The sequence below is a fragment of the Chiloscyllium plagiosum genome, chromosome 42 (genome assembly GCF_004010195.1).
Source record: "Chiloscyllium plagiosum isolate BGI_BamShark_2017 chromosome 42, ASM401019v2, whole genome shotgun sequence".
NCBI lineage: Eukaryota > Metazoa > Chordata > Chondrichthyes > Orectolobiformes > Hemiscylliidae > Chiloscyllium > Chiloscyllium plagiosum.
In genome coordinates this window covers 9,580,681-9,606,622 of record NC_057751.1, presented here as the reverse complement: position 1 = coordinate 9,606,622, position 25,942 = coordinate 9,580,681, and the positions used below count along the sequence as shown (strand labels likewise).

At 43.4% G+C, this 25,942-nt stretch overlaps 2 protein-coding genes across 3 annotated transcripts in view; one reads left to right on the top strand and one right to left on the bottom strand.

The window, feature by feature from the left end:
* snrnp200 (small nuclear ribonucleoprotein 200 (U5)) overlaps positions 1–18,545 on the bottom strand; it is a 47,208-nt gene extending 28,663 nt beyond the window's left edge. Inside the window, exons 1-14 of one of the 2 annotated variants that reach the window (XM_043681315.1) lie at positions 18,381–18,545; positions 17,610–17,773; positions 12,958–13,129; positions 12,070–12,262; positions 10,310–10,365; positions 9,735–9,833; positions 9,098–9,250; positions 8,777–8,876; positions 7,538–7,674; positions 7,320–7,403; positions 5,992–6,165; positions 5,401–5,538; positions 5,091–5,246; positions 2,171–2,341 (exon numbers count right to left, since the gene is read on the bottom strand). In XM_043681315.1, coding sequence (XP_043537250.1) covers positions 2,171–2,341; positions 5,091–5,246; positions 5,401–5,538; positions 5,992–6,165; positions 7,320–7,403; positions 7,538–7,674; positions 8,777–8,876; positions 9,098–9,250; positions 9,735–9,833; positions 10,310–10,365; positions 12,070–12,262; positions 12,958–13,129; positions 17,610–17,773; positions 18,381–18,425 — 1,842 coding nt within the window. In that variant the 5' untranslated portion in view covers positions 18,426–18,545. The remainder of the gene's footprint in view (positions 1–2,170; positions 2,342–5,090; positions 5,247–5,400; positions 5,539–5,991; positions 6,166–7,319; positions 7,404–7,537; positions 7,675–8,776; positions 8,877–9,097; positions 9,251–9,734; positions 9,834–10,309; positions 10,366–12,069; positions 12,263–12,957; positions 13,130–17,609; positions 17,774–18,380) is intronic. The other variant, XM_043681313.1, reaches the window with a different exon arrangement.
* Positions 18,470–25,942, top strand: part of LOC122543083 (cytosolic purine 5'-nucleotidase-like) — a 126,646-nt gene continuing 119,173 nt past the window's right edge. The window contains exon 1 of the mRNA XM_043681326.1: positions 18,470–18,557. The gene's annotated coding sequence lies outside the window, so the exon portion shown is untranslated. The remainder of the gene's footprint in view (positions 18,558–25,942) is intronic.

Genomic DNA, 25,942 nt, shown 5'->3' with positions numbered 1-25,942 from the left:
ACAAAGTTGACTAAGTATTTTGAAGAAGTAACAAAAAGGATAAATGAGAGCAGAGTGGTCAATGTGATCTATATGAACTTCAGTAAGGCATTTGACAAGGTTCCCCATGGGAGACTGATTAGCAAGATTAGATCACATGGAATACAGGGAGAACTAGCCATTTGGATACAGACCAGCTTGAAGATATATAAGACCGACGGTGGTGGTGAAGGGCTGTTTTTCAGGCTGGAGACCTGTGATCAGTGGCGTGCCACAAAGATCAGTGCTGGGTTCACTGCTTTTCATCATGAAAATAAATTAATTGCATGTGAACATAGGAAATATTAAGTTTGCAGATGACAACAAAATTGGAGGTGTAGTGGACAGCGAAGAAGGCTACCTCAGAGTAAAATGGGATCTTGATCAGATGGACAATTGGGCTGAGGCGTGGCAGATGGAGTTGAATTTAGATAATTGTGAAGTGCTGCATTTTGGAAAGGCAAACCAGGGCTGGATTCATACACTTAGTGGAAAAGGTCATGGGGCATGCTGCTGAACAAAGACAGCTTGGAGTGCAGGCTCATAGTTCCTTGAAAGTGGAGTCCCAGGTAAATAGGATAGTGAAGAAGGTGTTTGGTATGCTTTCATTTATTAGTCAGAGCATCGAGTATTGGAGTTGAGAAGTCATGTTTCAGCTGGACAGGACATTGGTTCGGCCACTTTTGGAATATTGTGTGCAGCTCTGGTCTCCCTCCTATCAGAAGGATGTTGTCATGGAGTCATAAAGATGTACAGCATGGAAACGGACCCTTCGGTCCAACCCGCCCATGCCGACCAGATATCCCAACCCAATCTAGTCCCACCTGCCTTAAACTTGAAATGGTTCAGAAAAAATTGACAAGGATGTTGCCAGTGTTCAAGGACTTGAGGTGAAAGGAAAGGCTGAATAGGCTGGGGCTGTTTTCTCTGGAGTGTCGGAGGCTGAAGGTTGACCGTATAGAGGTTTGTAAAATCATTCGGGGCATGGATAAGGTAAAGAGACAAGGTCTTCTCCCTGGGGTGGGGTAGCCCAGAACTAGAGGACATATGTTTTCAGAGAGAGGGGAAAATTTTTAAAAAGAGGGTGGTGCGTGTATCGAATGAGCTGCCAGAGGAAGTGATGGAGGCTGGTACTACTACAACGTTTAAAGGCTTCTGGATGGGTATATGAATAGGAAGAGTTTAGAGGGATAGGGGCCCAACCTAAGCAAATGAAACTAGATTAAGTTCGGATGTCTCGTTGGCATGGACGAATTGGACCGAAGGGTCTGTTTCTATGCTGTACATCTCTCTAACCAGAATATCTGTTTTTGTTTCTGATTTCCAGCATCTGCAGTTCTGTAAAGCATAGGTCCTAGCAGGCTATTTGTTTTCTGCTAAGAAGGTTACTTAAGTATAGTTAAGAAACTGCTTTCGTCTCACATTTCTAAGATCAACATTAAGCATTCCCAGGAGAAAGTGAGGACTGCAGATGCTGGAGATCAGAGCTGAAAAATGAGTTGGGACTGAGATAAGGTGGGGGGAGGGGAAATGAGGAAGCTGGAGAAATCTGCATTCATCCTTTGTGGTTGGAGGGTTTCTCCAGCTTCCTCATTTCCCCTCCCCTCACCTTTTCTCAGTCCCAACCCTCGGACTCAGCACCGCGTTCTTGACCTGCAATCTTTTTCCTGACCTCTCCGGCCCCACCCCCTCTCCGGCCTATCACCCTCACCTTAACCTCCTTCCACCTATCGCACTCCCAACACCCCTCCCCCAAGTCCCTCCTCCCTACCTTTTATCTTAGCCTGTTAGGCACACCCTCCTCATTCCTGAAGAAGGGCTTATGCCCAAAACGTCACTTCTCCTGCTCCTTGGATGCTGCCTGACCTGCTGCGCTTTTCCAGGAACACATTTTTCAGCATTAAGCATTCCCAGTCAAGTATGAGGACAGTTAAATGCAATAAAAAATATTTTTGACTTCACTCTGCCAATGTGCTTCAACGTCACCCCACTTTCGACAAGTGTAGCACAAACCAGTGACTGTGCGACATGCTATGTGGTGACACTCAAGTGGGATTTTCCATGAGCAGCACTGTATGATGCTTTTCATGCCAATCACGAAGTGAAGTATAACACCACTGTTGGGAAAGATCAAAGAATATTGCATACTCACAATTATCATGAGTCGCACAATTTGAGTATAAGTACGCTCTCCTCCCTTGCGAGTAATGATGTCCCACTTCTCTGGGGTGCACACAATCACCTGGGTTGCAGTGATCTCCTCTTTGCACAGTTGATGGTCCCCTGTCAGCTCTGCGACACTGATCCCATAGCTTGCTAAACGCTGTCAGCCGAAACACAAAGCAGTGTGAAATCAAGTCAGAAAGGTTATTAATTAAATTCAGAATTAAATCCAGCCTTTTCAAGTTGGACAACTCAAGTGACTATTCTCATTCAAACTTGAGACGTACAGACACTGAAATACTTCCGTAGAGATTCTTCAAATGGCCCAAGCAATGCAGTCTTTAACCATGACCACTAAAACAGATCCCTGGAGAAATCTATTTCCCGTGATTATTCCACAATCCTCCAGGGGCTGGTGATGTAGGTTCATGCATTCTCAGGTTACCCAAAGCACTTGCCCTTTTCATGGTTCAGCATTTTGTTACTTGGACAATAGCCATACCACAGACACCAAGGGGTTGCAAATCAAACAGTGATCAGTGTATTGATTCAGAGGAGGGGGTCACTGGATCTGAAACATTAACTGATTTCTCTTCACAGGTGCTGCCAGACCTGCTTAGCTTTTCCAGCAATTTCTGTTATTACTGGTCGTATTAGCTGGGGGATAAGTGGTGGTTCGGACACCAGGATGGCTTCAATGTTCTTCTTCAAATCATAAGGAGGTTTGTTTTAGATCTATCTTCACAGGTCGAGAGGACCATCCAATGAAGCACTCAATCACTGGTGCAGTGAAGGCTCAGCTCAGACTATGCTGACATCTCTCGGGATTGGAACTTAAGCCCACAAGTGTGACAACTAAGCCCAGGTGAACATGAAAACAAGATAAGCTGGCTTTTATGTGCTCCTCTCCGGCCTCATACATGACATCCAACTTGATGAAATCTCCACTGCTTTCATCTTGACCTGTGCTAACACCACTCAAACATCACTTTCAACCTTGTGTCTATTCTACCAGTCCCTTGCTACCTCTGCCCAGTGAACTAAGTGGAAATCCTATGTCACAACAGTTTCATGCTGCTTATCTCTCCAGCTTCTTCCAGTCTTTTATGTCAGCTCATGCGCTTTGTTCCTTAGCTCTTTGGCTTGGAATTAATGGATCATTGACAAACGACAAATAGATTCAAGTCAGATCAAGACAAGTACAGATTTGTGAGGGAGACTGCTTGATATTGTTTGGAGGCGAAGGCCTCGTGCTCCTATAGCGAAGCTACTTCACCAGAAACTCGGCTCATCTTGTGGGAACCTGGATTCAAATCCAGTCAGGAATTAAGAATCTACCAATGACCACGAAATACTGCCGATCGGTGGAAAAACCCATCTGGCTCAGTAACATCCTTCAGGGAAGATATCTGCCATCCGCATCTGGTCAGACTGACACATGACCCCAGAGTCATGGCAATTGTTTGACTCTCAACCACCCTCGCAAGTGGCCGAGCAAGCCATTCAGTTGTTTTACTCCAAAGTTTCAACAAAGAAATGAAACTAGGTGGACCACCTTCGTAATGTCAGAACCACACTGCACAACGATCGAACTATGAACATGCCCAGGGACAGGTGCTGTTGGCTGGAATTGTAGCTAAGTTCTCCCACTAATCAGTAATAGCTATTTTGGGTTCTGAGGCTTGACATGTTTTATTTTATTTTACTTTATTATGACATACAATAAAGTTTAAAGAATTCTTTAACTATCTGATTGTCTTTGCGATTTCTTAAATTGCAAAATTAACGATAGTTTGTACTAAGTTACACACACGAAACAGGAATGGAATAGTCCGGCCATCTTGCTATGGTGAGAAAGCGTATTGGTGGGACCACAGATGAAGTCGCGTGGAAGCACAGAAATACATGAAAGGCAACCTCAGAAGGTTCACTCACTCGTTTCTGGGGTTGGTTACTTGTGTGGGGAGGTAGGCAGGAAAAGGGGAAGATTGTGTTCATCTCATATCAAGTCATGTTGGACATGTTGGGCATGCATCCATTATACTGTCGAAGAATGACAATTCCAACTGAATCTCAAGGTCCTGAGACAACTTGATAGAACGGCTGCTCAAAGGATAACTCCTCTTGTGGGAGTGAGTGGAAGTCGGGGACATTTTAAAACGGAAGCATCGCCCATTTAAAACTGAAGGGCTACCAATTTCAAACAAAGATGGAGAAAATTAGTTTCGCAAAGATGCTTGAGTGTCTTTGGAACTATCTAGCCCAAAGAGTTGTTGCAGTCGTCATTGAATATCTTTAAGACTGAAGTAAAAAGAACCTTGACCAACAAAGGAGTGACATGCTACCTTGCGTAGATCAGAATGTGGAGATGATGCCATAATTAGATCAACCATTATCTGACTGAATGATGGAGCAGACTCTGAGGCCAAATGGTCGAAACCTGCTCTTAATTTATTTGTTTCTACGTCCTCAGGAAATCAGAAAATTAATCATTTATTTCAGTTCATTCATTTATGGGCTGTATGGGTCACGAGCAAGGGCTGCATTTATTGGTCATCACCAACTACCAACTACAAGTGCAAGTCACTTCTGAGTAGTTGTTTTTCTTTGTAGGGACTTCTTTTTCCTTTCCACTACTGTTGCTGGCTTTTGATATCAGTTTATTTAAATCAATCAGTTCACAAAATCAAATTCACAGTGTTATGTTAAAACCTAAACATGTGTTAAAATGATTACTGGTCCAGGTCATCTGGATTTCTAGACCAATAACATATGTATAAAGCTTCTCCACCAAGTCACACTTGATGCAATGCAAAAAAAAAACACATCTAACGTTGACATGACCAAGTTACTCTTCTTGCTTTTGAAGATTGTGCTGGGTGCATGATTCATCGTATACCTGTCCTCACCTTACTGAAACTGCCCACCATCTCCTGAACCAGTGATCTCATCGGTGCAATGTAAATAATCTTGAAGTCATCGACATTAATGGTTCCATCCATATTAATGTGTTTCCCAATCTCACGTAACATGCACATCAGAGCCACATTGGTCTTGCCGGCACCCTACAAGTGTAGGAAAAAATAATTTAGATTCAGAATTGAAAATGTGCTCAAAGCCATGGTGCATAAACTGATGACAAATTCCAAGGTGTTTGTCACACTCTCCACAGGGGTACACAGTGACACATACAAATAGTATAAATTTGTGTTTACTCACAGTGGGAGCACACAATAGCAGATTCTCATCGGTTTCCATGGCTGCTTTGCACAGCTTACTTTGAATCCGATTCAGTGTTTTGAAGCCCTCAAATGCTGCTTGCGTGTACTTAGGCATCTTCTCTACAGATATCAGTTGCTACAAGATAAGAAATACCTGAATACTGAGCAGAAAAACAAAGAAACAACAATATCCCAGTCTCACTGGTTCTTCAACATTGGATCTTAATACGATAAGAGACAATGTACAGAATCAGAATACAGTCATGATCCATTTCAGCATGATTGTGAAAACTCTTCCCAGTTGGAGAACACAGTGCTGCACCCAGATGGGAGCTTCAATTGTTGCAGAGACATTGTTTGCACCTTAGTTTTCATGTCACTCAATCTTTCAGCATCTGACAGAAAAGACAGGACTGTGTTTTGGATACTGATTGACCTGTCTTGCATTTTTAGTTTAGAATTTACATCTCCAGAGTTGTCAGATTATGTTTGTCATCATCAGCAATGCCACTTATCAGCTGATTTGTGAATCAATACTGACAAACGAAAGCTTCTGCAATTGATTGAAGACTGTATACTGATCTCTCACCTCATCTGAGCTGAATGGCTTCGGTTTAAGAGCTGGCACATGCACCTCCTCGTACCCCTTGCGTTGCTTGCGGAATGAACCGTCTGGTAGCTGACATCGCTTGTTTGCCATTAGATGACTCCCCTGTGCAAAGGCCAGATCCTCCAAATCCAGAACCTGTCTGGGAGCCAGAATCTAAAAGAATCAACAGTACAATTAACAGAAACCAAAAAATGATAATTGGTGAAGAAAGCATTGACGACAATGGCAATACACCTTCACAAGTTCTGCTGCCGTAGGTTTTTTTTACTGAATATTTCGACAATTGTAAATTCAGCAGATAGCCTGGCAATGCACTTCATGTTACATACTGATGCCATATTGACAGTGTTGTTCCTCAGAGATTTCACTGTCAAGTATTGCACAGAAAGTCCAAGAACACCAAGTTGAAATTTGAATCCACACTTCACATGAACCAAAATTCATCTTTCAAAGTTACATTTACATTGTAGAATATCAGGCGCAAGGCAAATAATTAAAACACTTGCTCTAAACCTAAAGGATGTGTCAATCTCAGTGCTGTCTCCCAAGGCTTAACATATTGATTGGGTGACAAACTGAACCTTCCGGTTTCAATATCACTAATGCTTTATTTTTCCCGTACATCGAATTGCTTCTCATTTTCTCTTGCTAGAATGTAAGGTACCGCTTGAACTTCATGACACTATCAGAATCAACAGCAATGTTGGTCTTATTTTTACACCACGATCAGCCAGTCTGTGAAATAAAGGTACTTTTTAATTTCTCTTACTACTGCAAACTCCTTAGTTATTTTTAAGCTTGTCTCTGTTCATGATTAAACCTACCTGTGAACATCATGTCTAATATAATTTTCTTGATAATTTTGAGCAGTTCAATCTGATCATGTCAGGTAAAAACTCCTTAAATTTTCACTGTTTAAGTTTCGAGTGCTAAGAATCTTCTTGATGTTCACAGGCAGGTTCTAATCTAAAGCAGGGCTTGACCAAGACAATATGAGTAAGTACAGTAATCAAGAACAGAAATTCCAGTTTCAGTTTCTTGCATCCTCTCCCAGTCTTCAGCCAATCAACGATCTCATGCCAAACATGCCCCACAATTAGTGTCCGGTGAACATGCTTCCCATTTGCAATCATCTGTTAGAATGCATTCAAACATTTGAAACCACACCAATTTCATCAACCACAAATCTCTCATCACAAGTTACCCAACCACTCAGCTCTGCCCTTCTGCTTTGTGTTTTGCTGGCTTTATCAGAACACCACTGCTGCCATAAATGATTTCAACATTACATTTGAATTCAGTCAAACCTCTCCATCTCGATCAAGGTCCATTGCTTCGAGGTCTGTATCCACACGGGATTGACGAACTCGTTCTCTTCGGGATCTTTCCTCCTAAAAGAAAAATGTCTTTTGATAAATGTACAATAAAAGTATAATATAATAAAAGTACAACAATAAATGTACAATACTTGGTCAAAGTATTGATGATCAGCCTTGGTCTATTTTCTGATTATTTTGCATCTTACCCGAATTATGTCCTCTTTTTCAGTCTCTTGCAGTTTGTAGAGAACTTTGGAAAGCTCTGCATCTGCCTCCATCTTATTCTGAATCCTCTCCTTCTCTGCCTCACTCTGAGCACTGGCCAACAGTGTACAGTACAAAACTTCCAGGATGAAGTAAAAAAAGTTAGCATGGGGGATAAAAGCAATTCTAAAAACATACAAATCATTTGTCAACTGAGACAGAAAACTCTCACTTTTGACTAACAAGAAAACTCTACTCAAAAGTTCAAAGTCATGGCCCATTCTACAATGCATCTATCTCTCACAGTTTCACTCAAGGACAAATCTCAGGACATCCCAGTGGCACAGTCAAGTAGTCCAGTCAAACACTGATCCACAGCTGACTGACCAAAACATTTGAGTTTTTCGACCATGCTACCATTTGTTCTAAGTATGGGTTAATGAGAGAACACTTGTTTCCGGAGAATTTGATGCTCTTGGTGGAGGCATTTACTTTAAATGGGGGCAGTGAGTGCCATAATTAAATGCTAATGGACTCTTCCTACTCAGCCACATCTTCAGAAAAATATCCCAAAGTACATGAGCCCAAACAGCCAACTGAAAATGAAACTTGCATTGAATTAGAATCATTTGTGTTGGGAGGCTGATGTCTGCTGAAAACTGGGTTTTGTGGAACCCGAACTTATTTCAGATCAGACACATGCAGCCAATAATGTACGTTATCACCCATCAGTCCAAAAGACTTGTGAAAACCTTGACCATTTCTGAATATCAGTTGGAATCACTATGAGCAGACCAACACAATACCTCAATGCTGATCCCTCAACAGATATAAACAAGAGTGATAGGTATTACATGCGATTGTCCGCGCACGGGCATACATATCTTCGGACAAGGTCATAAATCACAGGACACTAAGTTATCGTCCAACAGATTTACTTTAAATCTAAAGTTTTCGCAGCGCTGCTCCTTCATCAGGTGAGGTGAGGAGAAGCACACAACACAGAATTTACAGACAGATCATAGAAATAGTGAGAGTGCAATGCCAACAGGCTGAATAACCAGTCTCTGGAGGTGATCACCAGCGTTAGATGGCGTGAGTACTTTACAAAAGGACTCATGGTCTGAAAGCTTGTGATTTCAAGTAAGCCTGTTGGACTATAACCTGGCGTCTTGTGACTTCTGACCTTGTCCACCCCAGTCCAAGACTCTGATGTCCACATCATATCTTAGGATACTCACTCATCATGCGATGCTGCCTTAGAATCTTGATGAAGTCAAAAGTGTTGAAGCCAAGAAGCAAAACAAGCTGATTCTCACATTCACGGTCATCACCAGCTGTCTGATGAGGGAAAAAAGTGAAAAGGTTAATATGAAACATAAATAAAATGTAGGTAACTCCAAATGCGTATTATCAACTGAAATTTGACTGAAGATATTAAAAAAAAATGCAAGATTGAGTGTTAAGGAAAGCAATGTCAAAATAGATTCAAACAATCTGGTAACTTCAAGATACAAGGCAGTGCCCAGTTCTGACAACCCTTGCATCATCTTGGAGCTCACCTTGAGGATATCCAGGACTTCATCTGCCTTTTTCTGTGACATAATAGCGTCATCGTAGAAGCGGCTGAGCTGCCTCTGGAGCCAAAAAGCATCAATATCTCGAGGATGCAGGTCTTTCTTCTTTGCACTCAGTACATCTCCAGCAGCACCCAGCTAAATATAAAAGAAGAGCACTATTTCACTTAAATGCTCAGTAAGCATTCTGCACAAGACTCGGTATCTGCAAAATCACAAACTGCAAATTTGGCTATCCAGGCCAAAAACATAAGTGTCAGCAAAATTCAACGTCTGTGGGCCAAACTCACATTTCGATGATTTTAAATCCATTTTTAAAATTAATTCTGAATGAGCTTTGCACTAGCAAATTTCATCTTTTGCAGGGGTCAGGAACCGAACCCTTACAGATACAGAGGAATGACTCCATTAATAACACAGATGTAACATTTTAATTTTACCCATCCAAAACTTGACTTCAGGTAGTCTACTTTAATTGGAGATCCACACCACTTCTGTTTATTACAGTTTACTGCATGGCACTAAACTACTCTCACTCTCCTTGTTTATTTAAAATATTGTGATTTCATTACGACAAGTCTTTTCATATTCATAACAAACCAAGGTTAATAGCAGGTCTTACATTTGCTGAAAGTGTGCAGCTGATGTCAGCTTCCTCGCCCTCCGTGTCCTCATCTGATGCTTCTTCACGTACTTCACCAAATGCATCCTCATCACCTTCCTGCAATAAGAATTGGATATAAAACAGCAGACACACTAAAACAAACTTAATACAAAAAGGAAAATAAAACTCTCAGGTGCAATCTACAGGTACCCTTGGAAATTACCAATTTCCCATTTATGACATCTAAATAGATTTAAACGTTTTATGCTGACAATGTTGTGAACTGATGATTGAGGGTGGTTGAAGGCTTGCATGGAGCAAACTCTGCGGGTGAAATTGCTATCATTTGCTGTGACATTTTATCATCTATTTATTGTGACATGTCAATCACATGTAGCAGATATGTCCATGTGTAATAATGCATGAACAATTCTCACTCAGACACAGTTATAATGCAGTCTACTGATCTACAAACAACAGTTCAACTATCTCCCTGTAACAAGCACTAAGTTTCAACTCTTACTATGTCAGATAACAAAGTTGACTAGTGGGTTTCAACAATTTCAAAAGATTTATAAGGTTACTTCACTCACCTCTTCGTCAGACTCGAACTGTACATTCACTCCATATGTCTCGTCAATGTTATCATCTAAAAAGAGGAGGATATGCTCTTAATTTATTCTCGTTCAAATGTTTTCCCTCACAAACTGAAGTAACTTAGCAAAATGGAAATGGGAGTTTTTCATGGAAGCATGCAAGACCAAGTCTACAAGCAACATGGAACAGAACATGACTTGAGTCCAGTTGAAACACTTATAACATTATTATATTGATGCTTTGGCTGTCCGATAACACAGATTAAGACTCAATTCAATACCATCAAAGCAATGACACAAGTCTTCCAAAGTACAACATTGTTCTTTTGTTTAAATCCAGATCGCAGAGAAAAGCCTCTGCACAAACAGTTGTCCCTACTTGCTCAACTGAGGACCCCAAACTTCCAGTTGCTTGCCATTTTAACATTCCACCATGTTCCCTGGCCAACATTTGTGTCAGGCCTGCTGCAGTTCTCCAGTGAGGCTCAATGCAAGGATCTGGTCATCTTTCTTCAGAACTAGGAGTACAGCATCTCATTTTGTTTAGTGACCCTGCAACCTTGAGGACTCCATGAAGTTGTGTCATTTTTCAATCTGAACACCTTTCTCTACATCCTCAACCCACCCCTCCCCATCCTCTTGACATGGACTGTTTTCAGCACAGCAACCTGTTTTCACCAAATTATGGTCTCCATTATCATCTTTTCTTTCTCCACTGATCTGCCCGTTTTGCTCTCACTCTGGGCTTTGTTTCCACCTGTTCACTTACTCGTGTGCAGCACCCTCTTCGTGTCTTCAGCATATCACCTTTTCAAAGCTTTCAACAGCTCTGAAGTGGGTGGTCCCTGGACTCAAAACATGTGCTCGGCTTTCTCTCTCCCTCCACCGATGCTGCCAAACCTGCTGAGTTTCTCCAACAGTACTCCAACTACATTTCTGTTTTTGTTTCAGAATTGATCCAGTCTTTGGAGTTTTGATCTTGATAATCTCATCATCAAAACTGAAGCAAGTGATATTTAGCACAAATAAGGTTCACTGGAAAATGCTGCTTTTTGCATTGCTGTTTCAGAGAAACGCAAAATATGAGTTACATGTGTGAAATCTTTGGATATGAAGATCCAAACTTAGAAGAACTAGGCTACAAGAGCCATTTTCAAACATATAGCTGCAGTTGCTCAAAAGCAAACAGCATGAGCATTAAAGGAAGCTCCACTGTGCACCCACAAGAATTTAATGCTCAGTTCACAAACACGGAGACAAAATAATCTGAAGAACTACTGAGGCAGAAAGCTCAGTGACTCCAATTTGAAACAATACGACAGAAAGTACTCCACAAAAGCAGCCAAGGGAAGAAGGTCAAGGTCGCATTTCATAGGGACAGTTCCTGTTGAACATTAAATAGCACATGAATCTAATTTAATCAAAAGGGTGGACAGATGAGGCTACTCCATGAGTGAATTTCCTCCCATGAACAGGGAGTAAGAAATCAAATATATTAGCTGAGGCCTCACTGTTTTCAAACCTCTGTCCAAATTGTGGTATCGAAAGAAATCTGAAATTCGTGCACTCTTCCATGCACTGAAAGGGATAAATTATTCTTATCTATCTGGAGTATGGTTAGGGGAAATAGTAGAGTTAAGGTAATATAAAACACACAGTACTTCATTGGCACTTCACTGGCCTACTCATGTGACAAGAATATTAAGATGCAGTCCCTTCTTTCCCCACTTCAGCCTTCAACTGTTTATTCTGCATACCCATATTCTGCACTTCTTTGTCTCCTCCGTAGTCACTGATTTTCTTTCCAAGGTTTACCAGTACATGGTAACGGGTATCCTCCAACTGTCCCAAGAGCATTTCTATTTCCTTCCGTCGCTCTTTGTCACGCAGTTTATCATTTTTCAGCACAGCGAGGACCTCATCTGCCGCTCCACAGAGAATATCACGTGGCTAGAAAAAAAAATCCAATCAGTCAGGAAAACTGCAAGCTACTGCACATGCAAATACAAATTTCCCTGAAATAAATTTATTTTGCTTGTTCGGCATCTCCAGAGATTGTTGATGAATTACTGCTCACCTTGTGCATGACACATATATCTTTCATTTGGAAGTAGGGCAGGCAAATTAGTACAGTGGCGCAGTGGTTAGCAGTGCTGCCTCACACCACTCTGGCAATTGTCTGCACGGAATTTGCACATTCTACTGTGTGCGCATGGGTTTGCTCCGGTTTCCTCCCATAGTCCACAGATGTGCCGGCTAGGTACTCTGGCCACACTAAACTGCCCATAGCGTGCAAGGCTGTGCAGGCCAGGTGGATTAACCTTATGAAGATATGAAGTTACAGGGAGAGCATGGGTGTCAGTGGGATGCTCTTCAGAGCATCGGTGCCGACTCAAAAGCCAAATGGCCTGCTTCTACTCTGTTGGGATGCTATGATTCTATGAAATCATGTGGTATGGAATGGCCTCAAAGAGCAAGGGTCAAATAAATAAAAGAATAGGAGTCAATCAACATGAAGTATCAGGTACATAACAGGTGAAAATTAAAACAACTTAAAGGAAGGCAAATGCATGGATTGGAAATCTGAAAACAATAACATTCCAAGAAACAAGACTAGATAAATGATAATCACTTAAATCTCTCACCTGGTCACCAAGTGCAGCCTGAATGAAACTGAGCAGCACCTCATAGGTCTCTCTGGTCTCCTTCGTTTTGGGTTTGTACACAATTCCAACCATCTCATCAATACCCTCTGACAACAAAGTGTATCCTTTCATTTTGTTCATATCATGTCGGTCTTCATCACGCTTTCTCCTCCTGCATGAGATAGGATTCAACACATTTTAACAGCAAAGAAATTAAAATAAGAAATCTCATGTTGCCTGAGCATAAATTTGTGCACAAAATCAAAAGGCTAGTGGAAAACTGCCAACCAATCTGATTACAAATATTTTCCTCTGGGCTGAATAAGAAGTTTGAAAGGAGTGAAATTTATCATGCTCAACTGCAAACTTCCCATAACTACTTGAATAGGGCTGTTATACCGAATGAAGAAGACCTTGCCACTGATTCAATACTTCACACCCCTGAAAATGAAATACAGGAGATGGAGTGGACTGGTTGCTTTATGGATTGTGCTCCAAAATTCTCGGACTTCAATCCATTCTTTTGCCAACTGGCCACATTCCTCGATTCTCTGAGACACAAAAAAATCCATCTATCCTTTGAATGAGTAGATAATTTTTTTTCTGAACAAGAAGTCATGATTGGAACGCAGAGAATAGGATGAACTGTCAACAAACAATTGTTCATAGAATAGTCAAGGTCTTTTCCCCAGGTAAGGAGTCCACAACTTTAGGGCATAGGTTTATGGTGAGAAAGAAAACTATTGGGCATAGGTGGGAAGAAACGTGGGGATCTTAGACAGAAACTCAGGGAGCGAGGGTGGAAGCTTAGAGCTTGAACAGAGTTATCTCTGATTTGTTGCCCATGCCACGTGCTAGTGAAGCGAGGAACAGGAAGAGAGCAGAGCTGAACGTGTGGCTGCAGGGATGGTGCAGGAGGGAGGGTTTTGGATTCTTGGATAATTGGAGCACTTTCTGGGGAAGGTGGGACCTCTACAAACAGTATGGTCTTCACCTGAACCTTAGGGGTACCAATATCCTGGGCGGGGGGGATATTTGCTAATGCTTTCTGGTTGGGTTTAAACTAATGCTGCAGGGAAATGGGAACCTGAATTGTAGTTCCAGTGTACAGGATGTTGAGGGAAGTGAGGTCATAGATAGGTTTACAAGGTCTCAAGAGGGCACTGGCAATCAGGTTGTTCGTTTGAAATAAGTGTACTTCAATGCCAGGAGCATCTGGAATAAGGTGGGTGAACTTGCGGCATGGGTTGGTACCTGGGATTTCAATGTTGTGGCCATTTCAGAGACATAGCTGGAGGAGGGACAGGAATGGTTATTGCAGATTCCGGGATTTAGATGTTTCAGTAAGAACAGAGAAGATGGTAAAGGGTGGGGGTGGCAATGTTAATCAAGGGTAGTACTAAAGCAGCTGAGATAACATTTGAGGACTCATCCATGGAGGTCGTTTGGGCTGAGGTTAGAAACAGGAAAGGAGAGGTCACCCTGTTGGGGGTTATCTCTAGACCACTGAATTGTTCCAGTGATGTTGAGGAAAGGATAGCAAAGATGATTCTGGAGAGGAACGAGAGTAACAGGGTAGTTGTTATGGGTGACTTTAACTTCCCCAATATTGACTGGGAATGCTATAGTTCAAGCAGTTAAGATGGGTCAGTTTTTGTTCAATGTGTACAGGAGGGTTTTCTGACACAGTATGTGGACAGGCCAACAAGGGGAGATGCCATATTGGGGAATGAACCCAGAACGATGTTAGATTTGAAAGTAGGTGATCACTTTGGCGATAGTGACCACAATTTGGTTATGTTTACAAGAGCAATGGGCAGACTTAGGTATATACCGCAGGGAAAGAGGTATTACTGGGGGAAAGACATGTTGAAGCTCTTGTCAGGAGAAAGAAGAAAGTTTATGTGAGGATGAGGCATGAAGGCTCAGTTAGGGGGATTGAGAGTTATAAGCTCAAAGTTTGAGAGAAGATTTGTAGCTCGGGTGCTCGTTGCTGTGTTATAGGGCAAGCCAAACAAAGAACAGCCAGGGAATTCCGAGAAGCATGGCACGCATCCACAAACTCCATCAACAAACACATCGACCTGGACCCAATATACCGGCCACTACAGCGGACAGCTGAAACTGACAACCAGAAGCGGCAGGGACAGGCCACTATAAATGCCGGAGGAAACACCACAGAAGCGCTTCACAGGAGGCTCCCAAGCACTGATGATGTCACCTAGACAGGGGACGAAACGTTTGCAACAAAAATTTCCAGCTCGGCGAACAGAACCACAGCAGTTATAAGCTCGCCAGAAAAGATCTAAAGAGAGGGCTAAGGAGAAGCAGGAGGGGACATGAGAAGGTTTTGGCAGATAGGATCAAGGAAAACTCTAAGAACCTTCTATAGGTATATCAGGAATAAAAGAATGATGAGAGTAAGATTAGGGCCAATCAAACATTGAGGTGGAAAGTCGTGTGTGGAATTTGAGGACATAGGGGAAGCGGTTAATGAATATTTTTCATCAGTATTCACATTGGAAAACGACAATGTTAGTGAGAATATGGAGATACAGGCCACGAGATTAGATGGGATTGTGGTTGACAAGGAGGTGGTTTTAGCAATTTCGGATGATCTGAAAACATACAAGTCCCCTGGGTTGGATGGGATTTATCCTCGGATTCTCTGGGAAGCCAGGAAGGAGACTGCACTTTGCCTTTGATCTTTATGTCATCATTGTCAACAGGAGTACTGCCAGAAAACTGGAGGATCGCAAATGTTGTTCCCTTGTTTAAGAAGGGGAGTCGAGACAAACCTGGTAATTATAGGCCAGTGAGCCTTACTTCAGTTGTGGGTAAGGTGTTGGAAAACGTTATAAGAGATAGGATTTATAATCATCTGGAAAGGAATAATTTGATTAGAGATAGTCAACACAGTTTTGTGAAGGGTAGGTGGTGCCTAACTAACTTTGAGTTCCTTGAAAAGACCAAACAGGTGGATGAACGTAAAGCGGTTGATATAGTGTATATGGATTTCAGTAAGGTAGGCTATTGCACAATTTCGGGATTGAAGGTCATCTAGCGGTTTGGGCCAGAAATTGGCTAGTTGAAAGAAGACAGAGGGTGATGGTTGATGGGAAACGGTCATCCTGGAGCTCAGTTACCAGTGGTGTGCTGCAAGGATCTGTTTTGGGGCCACTGCTGTTTGTCATTTTTATAATGGGCACAGAAGGACGGGTTAGTGAATTTGCGGATGACACTAAGGTAGGCAGAGTTGTGGATTCTGCTGAGGGATATTGTGGGTGACAGAGGAACATAGATAAGATGCAGAGCTGGGCTGAGAAGTGGCAAATGGAATTTAATGCGGAAAAGTGTGAGGTAGTTCACTTCGGAAGAGGTAACAGGCATGCAGAATACTGGGCTAATGGTAAAATTCTTGGCAGTGTAGAAGAACAGCAAGATCTTGGTGTCCTGGTGCATAAATCCCTGAAAGTTGCCACCCGAGTTGATAGGGTTGTTAAGAAGGCATACGGTGTGTTGGCATTTATTGGTAGGGGGATTGCGTTTCAGAGCCACGAGGTTATGCTTCAGCTGGACAAGACACTAGTAAGGCCGTAACTGGAATATAGTTCTGGTCGCCCATTATAGGAAGGATATGGAAGCTTTGGAAAGAGTTCAGAGAAGATTTACTAGGACATTGCTTGGAGGAAAGGCTGTGGGAACTGAGACCGTTATTGTTGGAGAGAAGAAGGTTGAGAGGTGACTTAATCGAGACGTATAAAATAATCAGAGGGTTGGTTAGATTGGACAGTGAGAGCCTTCTTTTGGCTGGTGAAGGCGAACATGAGAGGACATAGCTTTAATTTGAGGGGTGATAGATTTAGGACAGATATTGGGGTAGTTTCTTTACACAGAGAGTAGTAGGGGCGTGGCAACAGCCTGCCTGCAACAATAGTAGACTCGCCAACATTAAAGGAATTTAAATTAGTATTGGACATACATATGGATAATAATCAAACAGTGTAGGTTGACGGGCATCAGATTAATTTCACAGGTCGACGCAACATCGAGGGCCAAAGGGCCTGTACTGCGCTGTAATGTTCTATGAGAGGGGAAACATTTAAAAGGACTTGAGAGCGAACTTCTTCATGCAGAGGATGGTCCATGTATGGAGTGAACTGGCAGAGGAAGTGTGGGAGGCTGGAATAATTATAACTTTTGCATCTGGATGGATATATGAATAAGAAGGGTTGAGTGCTTACAAATGGGACTAGATTAATTTAAGAAACCTGGTTGGCATGGATGAATTAGACTGAAGGGTTTGTTTCCATGTTGTACATCTCCATGACTCTATGAAATTTGTTCATCATGCTGCTTACACCAAATAACAGCAAGCACAATAATGTGCAAAGATTACTTTAATGTCACCTCAAATCTCAATTTGTTGTTTAATCCAACTTTGCACATTGTGAAGCATTTAAAAATTTCAGGGGATAAAATTATCAAGTGCATTGAACTGAATGACCCCCCTCGTCTATTTTCCTTCAGTGAACTAAAGACATTTTATCATTCAGGATGAGTCTTTTCGGTTTATAAAGATGGCTTATTAGTATAATACTGTTCGCAACTCCAAATAAACTGTGATGATTGACAAGACATGTAGCCCTTACTTTGCTCGCCTTTCTTCCTGCAACTGTGGTTTTGTTCTCTGAGCTTTGTCTCCCATTCGGGACCCTTCAAGCTTTCCAACCAGAGACAGCACTTCTCCTGTGGGTTCATCTCGTCTTGTTCGGTCGATCAATGAACGATCTGCTTGCAATACAAGGTTGGAATTCTGCAAAAAGAAAGAAGAAACTAATTTTATTCTAATATGCAGCAGTTAAACAAACCTGTCAGTACTGCACTAATTTATAAACCACACAAAATTTCCAATCCTTGAGGGAATTTGGGAATTAAGGATATTTCCTCGCATCCTCTCGTACATTAATGATTTTAGACGATCTTCAAGAAAAGTTCGGGTCAATTGGCATTTCGAAAAAAGACAAGCCATCATTTTTGTCGAGAATGTGATTTAAAAACTGCACATGCAGACTGCTTTTTTTTTGTTGTGAGGTGGTACTGGGGCATAAACTGTGTGCTCGTTTAAGTGACAGAACAAAAAAAAATTCCAGAACAATGACAAGGAATCTAGTTGACGTGTTCTTTGATTGCCTGGGCATCCCTTTAATTTTCTGAATTCTCTTAAAATGCAAGGGACAGAGATGCCAGCGCAGCTCTCAGGTCGCATTCACCACAGCGAAGGCCAGGCCTCAATCTGACACTGTTCACAATAACTGGCATTGCAACTCGCCCAATTCAGCTCAGGCAGAGCGAAACTGTGTCGACACAGACAAGGAGACCAAATCCCAGCGCTAACGATCCTCAACACGGGCGGCACTCACCGCTTTGTACTCATATTGCAGGCTACGAGCAGTCACATCCGCCATGGCCACTCGACTCCCCCTTCACCACCGGATGGCACTGGAACCTGACCTCCGGCCGCGGCAGATTCCCCTTCCGGGTCAAAGCCCAACGGTCTCCATGGGAACGGGAAACCTGCCGACAACCCTTCACGTTGCGTGAGTTTATTTTCCCCTCTGGCGATGGATGATGACAGTATGCCCGGCCAGCACTTGTTTATTTGTATTTGTGTATTTATTTTCTCGTTCTTTCGCCACGGTAAACAGCGATAATCTCACCGCCCAGTCCAAGGGGCACGGTGGCTGTCGCCCGCCATTTTAGACACACGAACCAAGCTTTTTATTTTGCCCCCCCTTCCTTCCCTCTTTCCGTGGGGCTTTTCGGGCAGTGACATTGGTTTGCTGTTCTTGGTCGTGCGCCGAGCCGTTTCGCGACGGGCAGAAACCGAGCGTCACTGCTGGTCCCCGCATCAGCGGGAAACTTGTCCAGCTGGAGTCAGGAAGGGAGTGGGGGTGGGGGGGGATGTTGAACGGGATGCGTTGTGCGGACATTAGGTCTCACCAACCTGCCGGGCGATCCGTCCAATTTGAAATTAGATGCTTTGAAAGCTCTGCTCCTTCGTCAGCTTGCTCGTGGAGGAGGATCAAAGGACACAGAATTTACAGCAAAAGATTTTTAAGTTTGTCCACAAGATGAATGCGACAAATTCTGTGTCCTACGATCCTACTCCTCGAGCTACCTGACCAATGAGCAGTGCTCCGAAAGCTTGGACTTCCAAATAGACCTTTTGGACTATAACCTGGTGTCGTATGATTTTTAACTTTGTCCAACCCAGTCCAAAACCGACACCTTCACGTCATGAAAACAGATGCCAGAGTTTTCTGTTACTTTAAGTTGCCAGAATTATTCACGGTGTTTGCCTGCAGGCAAAAAAAAAATGCATTGTCATACTGGTCTCATCGCTTTCATCTCTATTCCCTCTTGTGCCCCGAATATCCCCTGTCTTACGGACAAAGTTAAAAATCACACACCAGGTTGTAGTCGAACAGGTGCACCTACCCTTCGGTCCAACTGATGTATTGAAAAAACCGAGATTGCCGTTAAATCTTTAATCACTTTGTTTGAGTTGCAGGTTTCGATTCATTAACATGTAAGTCCCAGAAGTTCTTTCAAGTCACATTTTCGAAATAACTTAAGATTTTATTTAAAAAGTGACATCTCAGCTCAAACAATGCATTAAAGGTATGAGGTTAGAATCTGTCTGTATTCCAACCTTGAGTCAGACCAGTTTTATTTCCAAAGTAGGAATTTATAAAATGTCACATGGACTGACTGGCTCGAGATTGTGTGTGTTTTTGAACAAAATAGAACGTATCTGTAAATGCGTGTGAGGGAGTGAGAGAGTGACTGTGTCTTATGGATGGATAATAATCTCTCCAGATCTCCTGACTTCACAGTTTTCGTCCTGGGTTCTGTTTTCGATATATTATCCAGCGATCTCTGCTTCTTTTCTCCATGAAATTCAGAATGTGCAAGAAATATTCTGCTCGATGCAGTCATTGACAGCTTTGTCTTCATTTTTAAAGCCATAAAACCATTCAAAAAAGGAACAGGAGTAGACCCTTTGATCCCTCAAGTCTGCTGCACCAATCACCAGGATCATAACTGATCTGACACTCCACTTTCCTGCCCTTTCCCCATAACCCCTGATACCCCTACTGATCAATAATTCATCTTAGTGTTAAATATAGACTTTTGTGGCACAATGGTGGTGTCCCCACTTTTGAGCCAGGTGACCCAGCTTCATGTCCTACCAGGTCCAGAACACATATCATAATATCTCTGAACTGGTTGATTAGAAGATGTCAATACAAGGGTAGCTTTCGATGGCAAGGAATTCTGAAAATTTGCAACCTTCTGAGAGAAGAAATTCTTGCCAAAGCAGTCTTAAATTGACACCCTTTGATTCTGAGACACTGTCCTCTGGTCCTCAACTGTCCCATGAGGGGAAACTTCCTCTCAACAATTCTCTCCTCAAGCACCTTAAGAATCCGATATGTTTCAATGAGATAACCTCTCATTCTTCTAAATTCAAGTGAGTAGAGTCGCAGCTTGTTTCACCTTTGCTCATCACACAATCTCTCCAGAACAGGGATCATTCAAGTGAGCCTGTCATGAAATATCTTTTCTTAAATTAGGGGATGAACATTACTCACAGTACTCCGTCGTGGTCTCACCCACATCTTGTACAATTGCAGTAATAAAAATCTCTTGAAATAAGGGTCAACATTCCATTAATCATCCTGATTATCTGCTGCCTTTGAATGTTTCCTTTAGTGTTTCAGGCACAAGTACTCCCAAATCACTTCGTGTTGCAGCTTTATGCAATTTTTCTCCATTTAAATAATACTAATGTTTTTTGTTGTCCCTGACAAATGAACATTTTCGTCTTTCCCACATTATACTCCAAAAGGACTACCATCATTCACAGTGAATGGTGCAATGTGCAGTGTCACAGAGCATTGGGGTTGAACATATAACATTACAGTGCAATACAGGCCCTTCAGCCCTTGATGTTGCGCCGAACTGTGGAACCAATCTGAAGTCCATCTATCCTACACTATTCCATTTTCATCCATATGTTTATCCAATGACCATTTAATGCCCCTAAAGTTAGCGAGCCTACTACTGTTGCAGACAGTGTGTCCCACGCCCCTACTACTCTCTGAGTAAAGAAACTATCTCTGACATCTGTCCTATATCCATCACTTGTCAATTTAAAGCTACGTCCCCTCGTGCTAGTCACCACCATCCGAGGAAAAGGTCATCACCATCCACCCTATTCAAACCACTGATTATTTTGCATGTCTCAATTAAGTCACCTCTCAACCTTCTTCTAATGAAAACAGCCTCAAGTCCTTTAGCCATTCCTTCTAAGATTTCCCTCCAAACCAGGCAGCATCCTAGTAAATCTCTGAACCCTTTCCAAAGCTTCCACATCCTTCTGATCGTGGGGTGACCAGAACTGTGCCCTTTACTCCATGTGCAGCCGCACCAGAGTTTTGTATAGCTGCAGCATGACCTCGTGGCTCCGAAACCCAATTCCTCTACCAATAAAAGCTAATAACGTATGCTTTCTTAACAACCCTATCAACCAAGGTGGCAACGTTTAGGGATCTATGTACATGGACACCGAGATCTCTCTACTCATTGACTCCTGTTGCTCCTTCCAATTGGTTGGAATGGCAGTGGAGTAGGACTCATCCATTCTGTCTGTTTCCTTTCTTTGTTTCTCTCTCCTTTTCTCTTCTCTTTTGTACGTTTTTTTCCTTCTTTCTTCTCCCGGCCATGGACTCACGGCCTCAGACTCAGGGCAGACCTAGCGAAGCAACCTCTGGGCTTGGCGTGGTGGTCTCCCAGCTTGGTGTGGCAGCCTCCTGGCTTGGTAGGGTGACCTCCCATCATGGCATGGTGGCTGTCTAGCGTGGGGGCTGTCTGGCATAGCGGACTCTCTGCCTGGCTTGGTGATATTTCAATGGTATGTGGCAGTGTCTTGGCCCAGGTCTTGACGTCATTCCTTGAAGTGCAGACCCAACATGGCTCAGTACTTCAGAAAGGTTTGAAAATTTCAGCTTTATTTCTTTATTTTATACTTAAAACAAAGAAGGTGTACAATAATCCTGCAATGTTTAACTTTTAACTTTGTTCTTTCTTTCAACCTTGTTCTTAAGATTCAGTACCGAGGTACTTGGACCTAAGATGGTGCTGTGTGTGGTGACATTATACACTTTTTACTGTCCCGCTGTACTTTGGTACTTGAGTGCACGTCACAATAAACATCAAAGTCAGTTGCCAATCTTTTGCTTGCTTCCTTAACCTATCACTATCTCTCCGTAAACTGTTTAGATCCCTCTCTCAAACTGCGTTTACACCTATTTTTGTGTCACCTGCAAATTTGGCTTCAGTACATTTACTTCTTCCAAATCATAAATATTGTAAACATTTGCAGTGCCACCAGTGATCCCTGTGGAGCTCCACTGATCATAGGTCATCCATCAGATAAAGAAGCCTTTATCCCCAGTCCATGTTTCCTGCCCATGAGGCACTTCTCTTTCAGTGCCAATATACAGCTCCAATACCGTGGCCACTTCTTTAATGACTCAACCTTTTGTGAGGGACCTTGTCCTCTCCAGTTGAGACTTCCAAGAAAAACTCTCATAAATTAGTCACTCACAGTTTCCCTTTCATAAAGCCATGCTGACTCTGCTTGTTAGATTAATATTTTCCAAATGTTCTGCTATTACATCCAATACTTGCGCAACAATAGATGTTTGTCTAATTGGCCTACAGTTACTAGCTTTTTGCGTTCCTCCATTTTTGAATAGGGGTATCACATTTGTAATTTTCTAATCCTGTGGTACTTCTCCAGAATCTCAGGATTTTTGGAAAATTACAACCCATGCAGACAAGCCAGCAGGACTCTTCGACCTATCATCATAGAATAGTGTGGAAACTGGTCGTTTGGTCCAACAGGTCCACACCAACCCTCTGAAGAGTATCCCATCCAGACCCATTCCCCTACTCTACATTTCCCCTGACAAATGTATCCAGCCTTCACATCCCTGAACACTTTGGGCAATTTAGCATGACCAATCCATCGAACCTGCACATCTTTGGATTGTGGGAGGAAGTGAGGAGTGCAGATGCTGGAGACCAGAGTTGAAAAGTGTGGTGCTGGAAAAGTGCAGCGGGCCAGGCAGCATCCGAGGAGCAGGAGAATCGACGTTTCGGGCATAAGCCCTTCTTCAGGAATGAGGCTGGTGTGCCAAGCAGGCTAATATAAAAGGTGGGGGGGTGGAATTTGGGAGAGGGGCGCTGGGAATACGATAGGTGGAAGGAGGTGAGGACGATAGGCCGGAGAGGGGGTGTGGGCAGAGATGTCGGGAAGAAGATTGCAGGTCAAGAGGGTGGTGCTGAATCTGGCATGTCCTTGGCCGAGTGGGAGGGGGAATTAAAGTGTTCAGCAACAGGGCGGTTGGGTTGGTGCGGGTGTCCCAGAGGTGTTCCCTGAAACGTTCTGCAAGTAGGCGGCTTGTCTCCCCAATGTAGAGGAGACCACATCGGGTGCAGCAGATACAATAAATTATGTGTGTGGAGATGTAGGTGAATTTGCGACGGATATGGAAGGATCCATTGGGGCCTTGGAGGGAGGTGTGGGCGCAAGTTTTGCATTTCTTGCGGTTGCAGGTTGGGTTGGTGGGGGGTGTGGACCTGACGAGGGAGTTGCAGAGGGCGTGGTCTCTCCAGAATGCTGATAGGGGTGGGGAGGGAAATATATTCCTGGTGGTGGGGTCTGTTTGGAGGTGGCAGAAATGATGGAGGATGATACAATGTATCTGGAGGTTGATGGGGTGGAAGGTGAGGACCAGTGGGGTTCTGTTCTGGTGGCAATTGGATGGGCGGGGTTCAAGGCCGGAGGTGCGTGAAGTGGAGGAGATGCGGTGGAGAGCATTGTCGACCACGTCTGAGGGGAAATTGCGGTCTTTGAAGAAGGAGGCCATTTGGGCTGTTCGGTAGTGGAATTGGTTCTCCTGGGAGCAGATGTGGCGGAGGCGAAGGAATTGGGAATATGGGATGGCGTTTTTACAAGGGGCAGGGTGGGAGGAGGTAATCTAGGTAGCTGTGGGAGTCGGTCGGTTTGTAGTCAATGTCTGTGTTGAGTCGGTCGCCTGAGATAGAAATGGAGAGGTCTAGGAAGGGGAGGGAGGAGCCTGAGACGGTCCAGGTAAATTTGAGGTTGGGGTGGAAGGTGTTAGTAAAGTGGATGAACTGTTCAACCTCCTCGTGGGAGCACGAGGTAGCGCCAATACAATCATCGATGTAGCGGAGGAAAAGGTGGGGGATGGTGCTAGTGTAGTTGCAGAAGATGGACTGTTCCACATATCCGACAAAGAGGCAGGCAAAGCTGGGGCCCATGCGGGAGCCCATGGCTACTCCTTTGGTTTGGGGGAAGTGGGAGAATTGGAACAGTTAAGAAGTTAAGAGTGAGGACCAGTTCAGTGAGCCGAAGGAGGGTGTCAGTGGAAGGTTACTGGTTGAGTCGGCAGGAGAGGAAGAAGAAGAGGGCTTGGAGGCCTTCGTGATGGCGGATGGAAGTGTATAGGGACTGGATGTCTATTGTGAAGATAAGGCATTGGGGGCCGGGGAAGCGAAAATCATGGAGGAGGTGGAGGGCATGGGTGGTGTCCTGAATGTAGAAGGGGTGGAAACCCACACAGATACTTGGAGAACATGCAAACTCCACATAGACAGTCGCCTGAGGCTGGAATCGAACCCACCCCCCGGCACAATGAGGCAGCAGTACTAATCACTGAGCCGCCATGCTATCCACCAGGTCTTTAATACTGTTCTTCTGTCTAATTCCATGTTTGCTAGTGGTGGTGATGCTACTTAATTCCTCTCCCATATTCTTCAGTATTAATGGGATCTCTGAAATACATTTGATTTGATTTATTTATTGTCACGTATTTTATTACAAAATGCAGTGACAAGTATTATACGGTGTTTCCACTCTTCAGCGCCATCTTACAACACAGAAAAATACACCAAAATATAAAATACAGAGGCAGAAAAATGAAGAAATAAAGAACAAGTGTTCACCTTCTTATTAAGTGCTCCATCACAGAGTATGGGTCTGGTAGTAGGGCAAAAGATCCCTTCACTGCACTGCTGCTGGTGTGAAAATCACCATCTTGCCTCCACCGATGCAGTCACCACTCTGTGTCCTTAATATACCTCACCAATGCAGCTGCCATGGGTACTAGAACAGCCCAAACTTTTTTTTTTAGATTAGATTACTTACAAGTCCTTCGGCCCAACAAGTCCACACCGACCCGCCGAAGCGTGACCCACCCATACCCCTATATTTACCCCTTTACCTAACACTACGGGCAATTTATCATGGCCAATTCGCCTGACTTGCACATCTTTGGACTGTGGGAGGAAACCGGAGCCCCCGGAGGAAACCCACGCAGACACGGGGAGAACGTGCAAACTCCACACAGTTAGTCGCCTGAGTCGGGAATTGAACCCGGGTCTCTGGCGCTGCGAGGCAGCAGTGCTAACCACTGTGCCACCGTGCCGCCCAAAACTTGATTCCACTGTCGCCATGAGTCCGCTTTGGTTTCACCCCACCGCTGCCAGGTCTTGTACTGGGCCCAAACCTGCCTCTGCCACTGCCTCCATAGATCTGCGCCGAATCCAAATGTTGCCAGCAACCCAAACTCGCCTCTGTCACAGCAGACATGAGTCGGCACTAAGGCTGACTTGACAATGCAGAAGCTGCAGGAAATCCAAACTTGCCTCAGACGCCAATGCCATGCATTCATGTTGCTGGGCTTACTTGAGTCCATGCTGCTGGGCCCACTTGCCGATGCCGTTGCCACGACCAAGCTCTTACCAAGGGGTAAGTTTAAAAAAATTTTAAAAAAAGAAACAAGAGAAGAAAAAGAAAGAAACAAAATAAAAAGCGGACAGAGTGGAC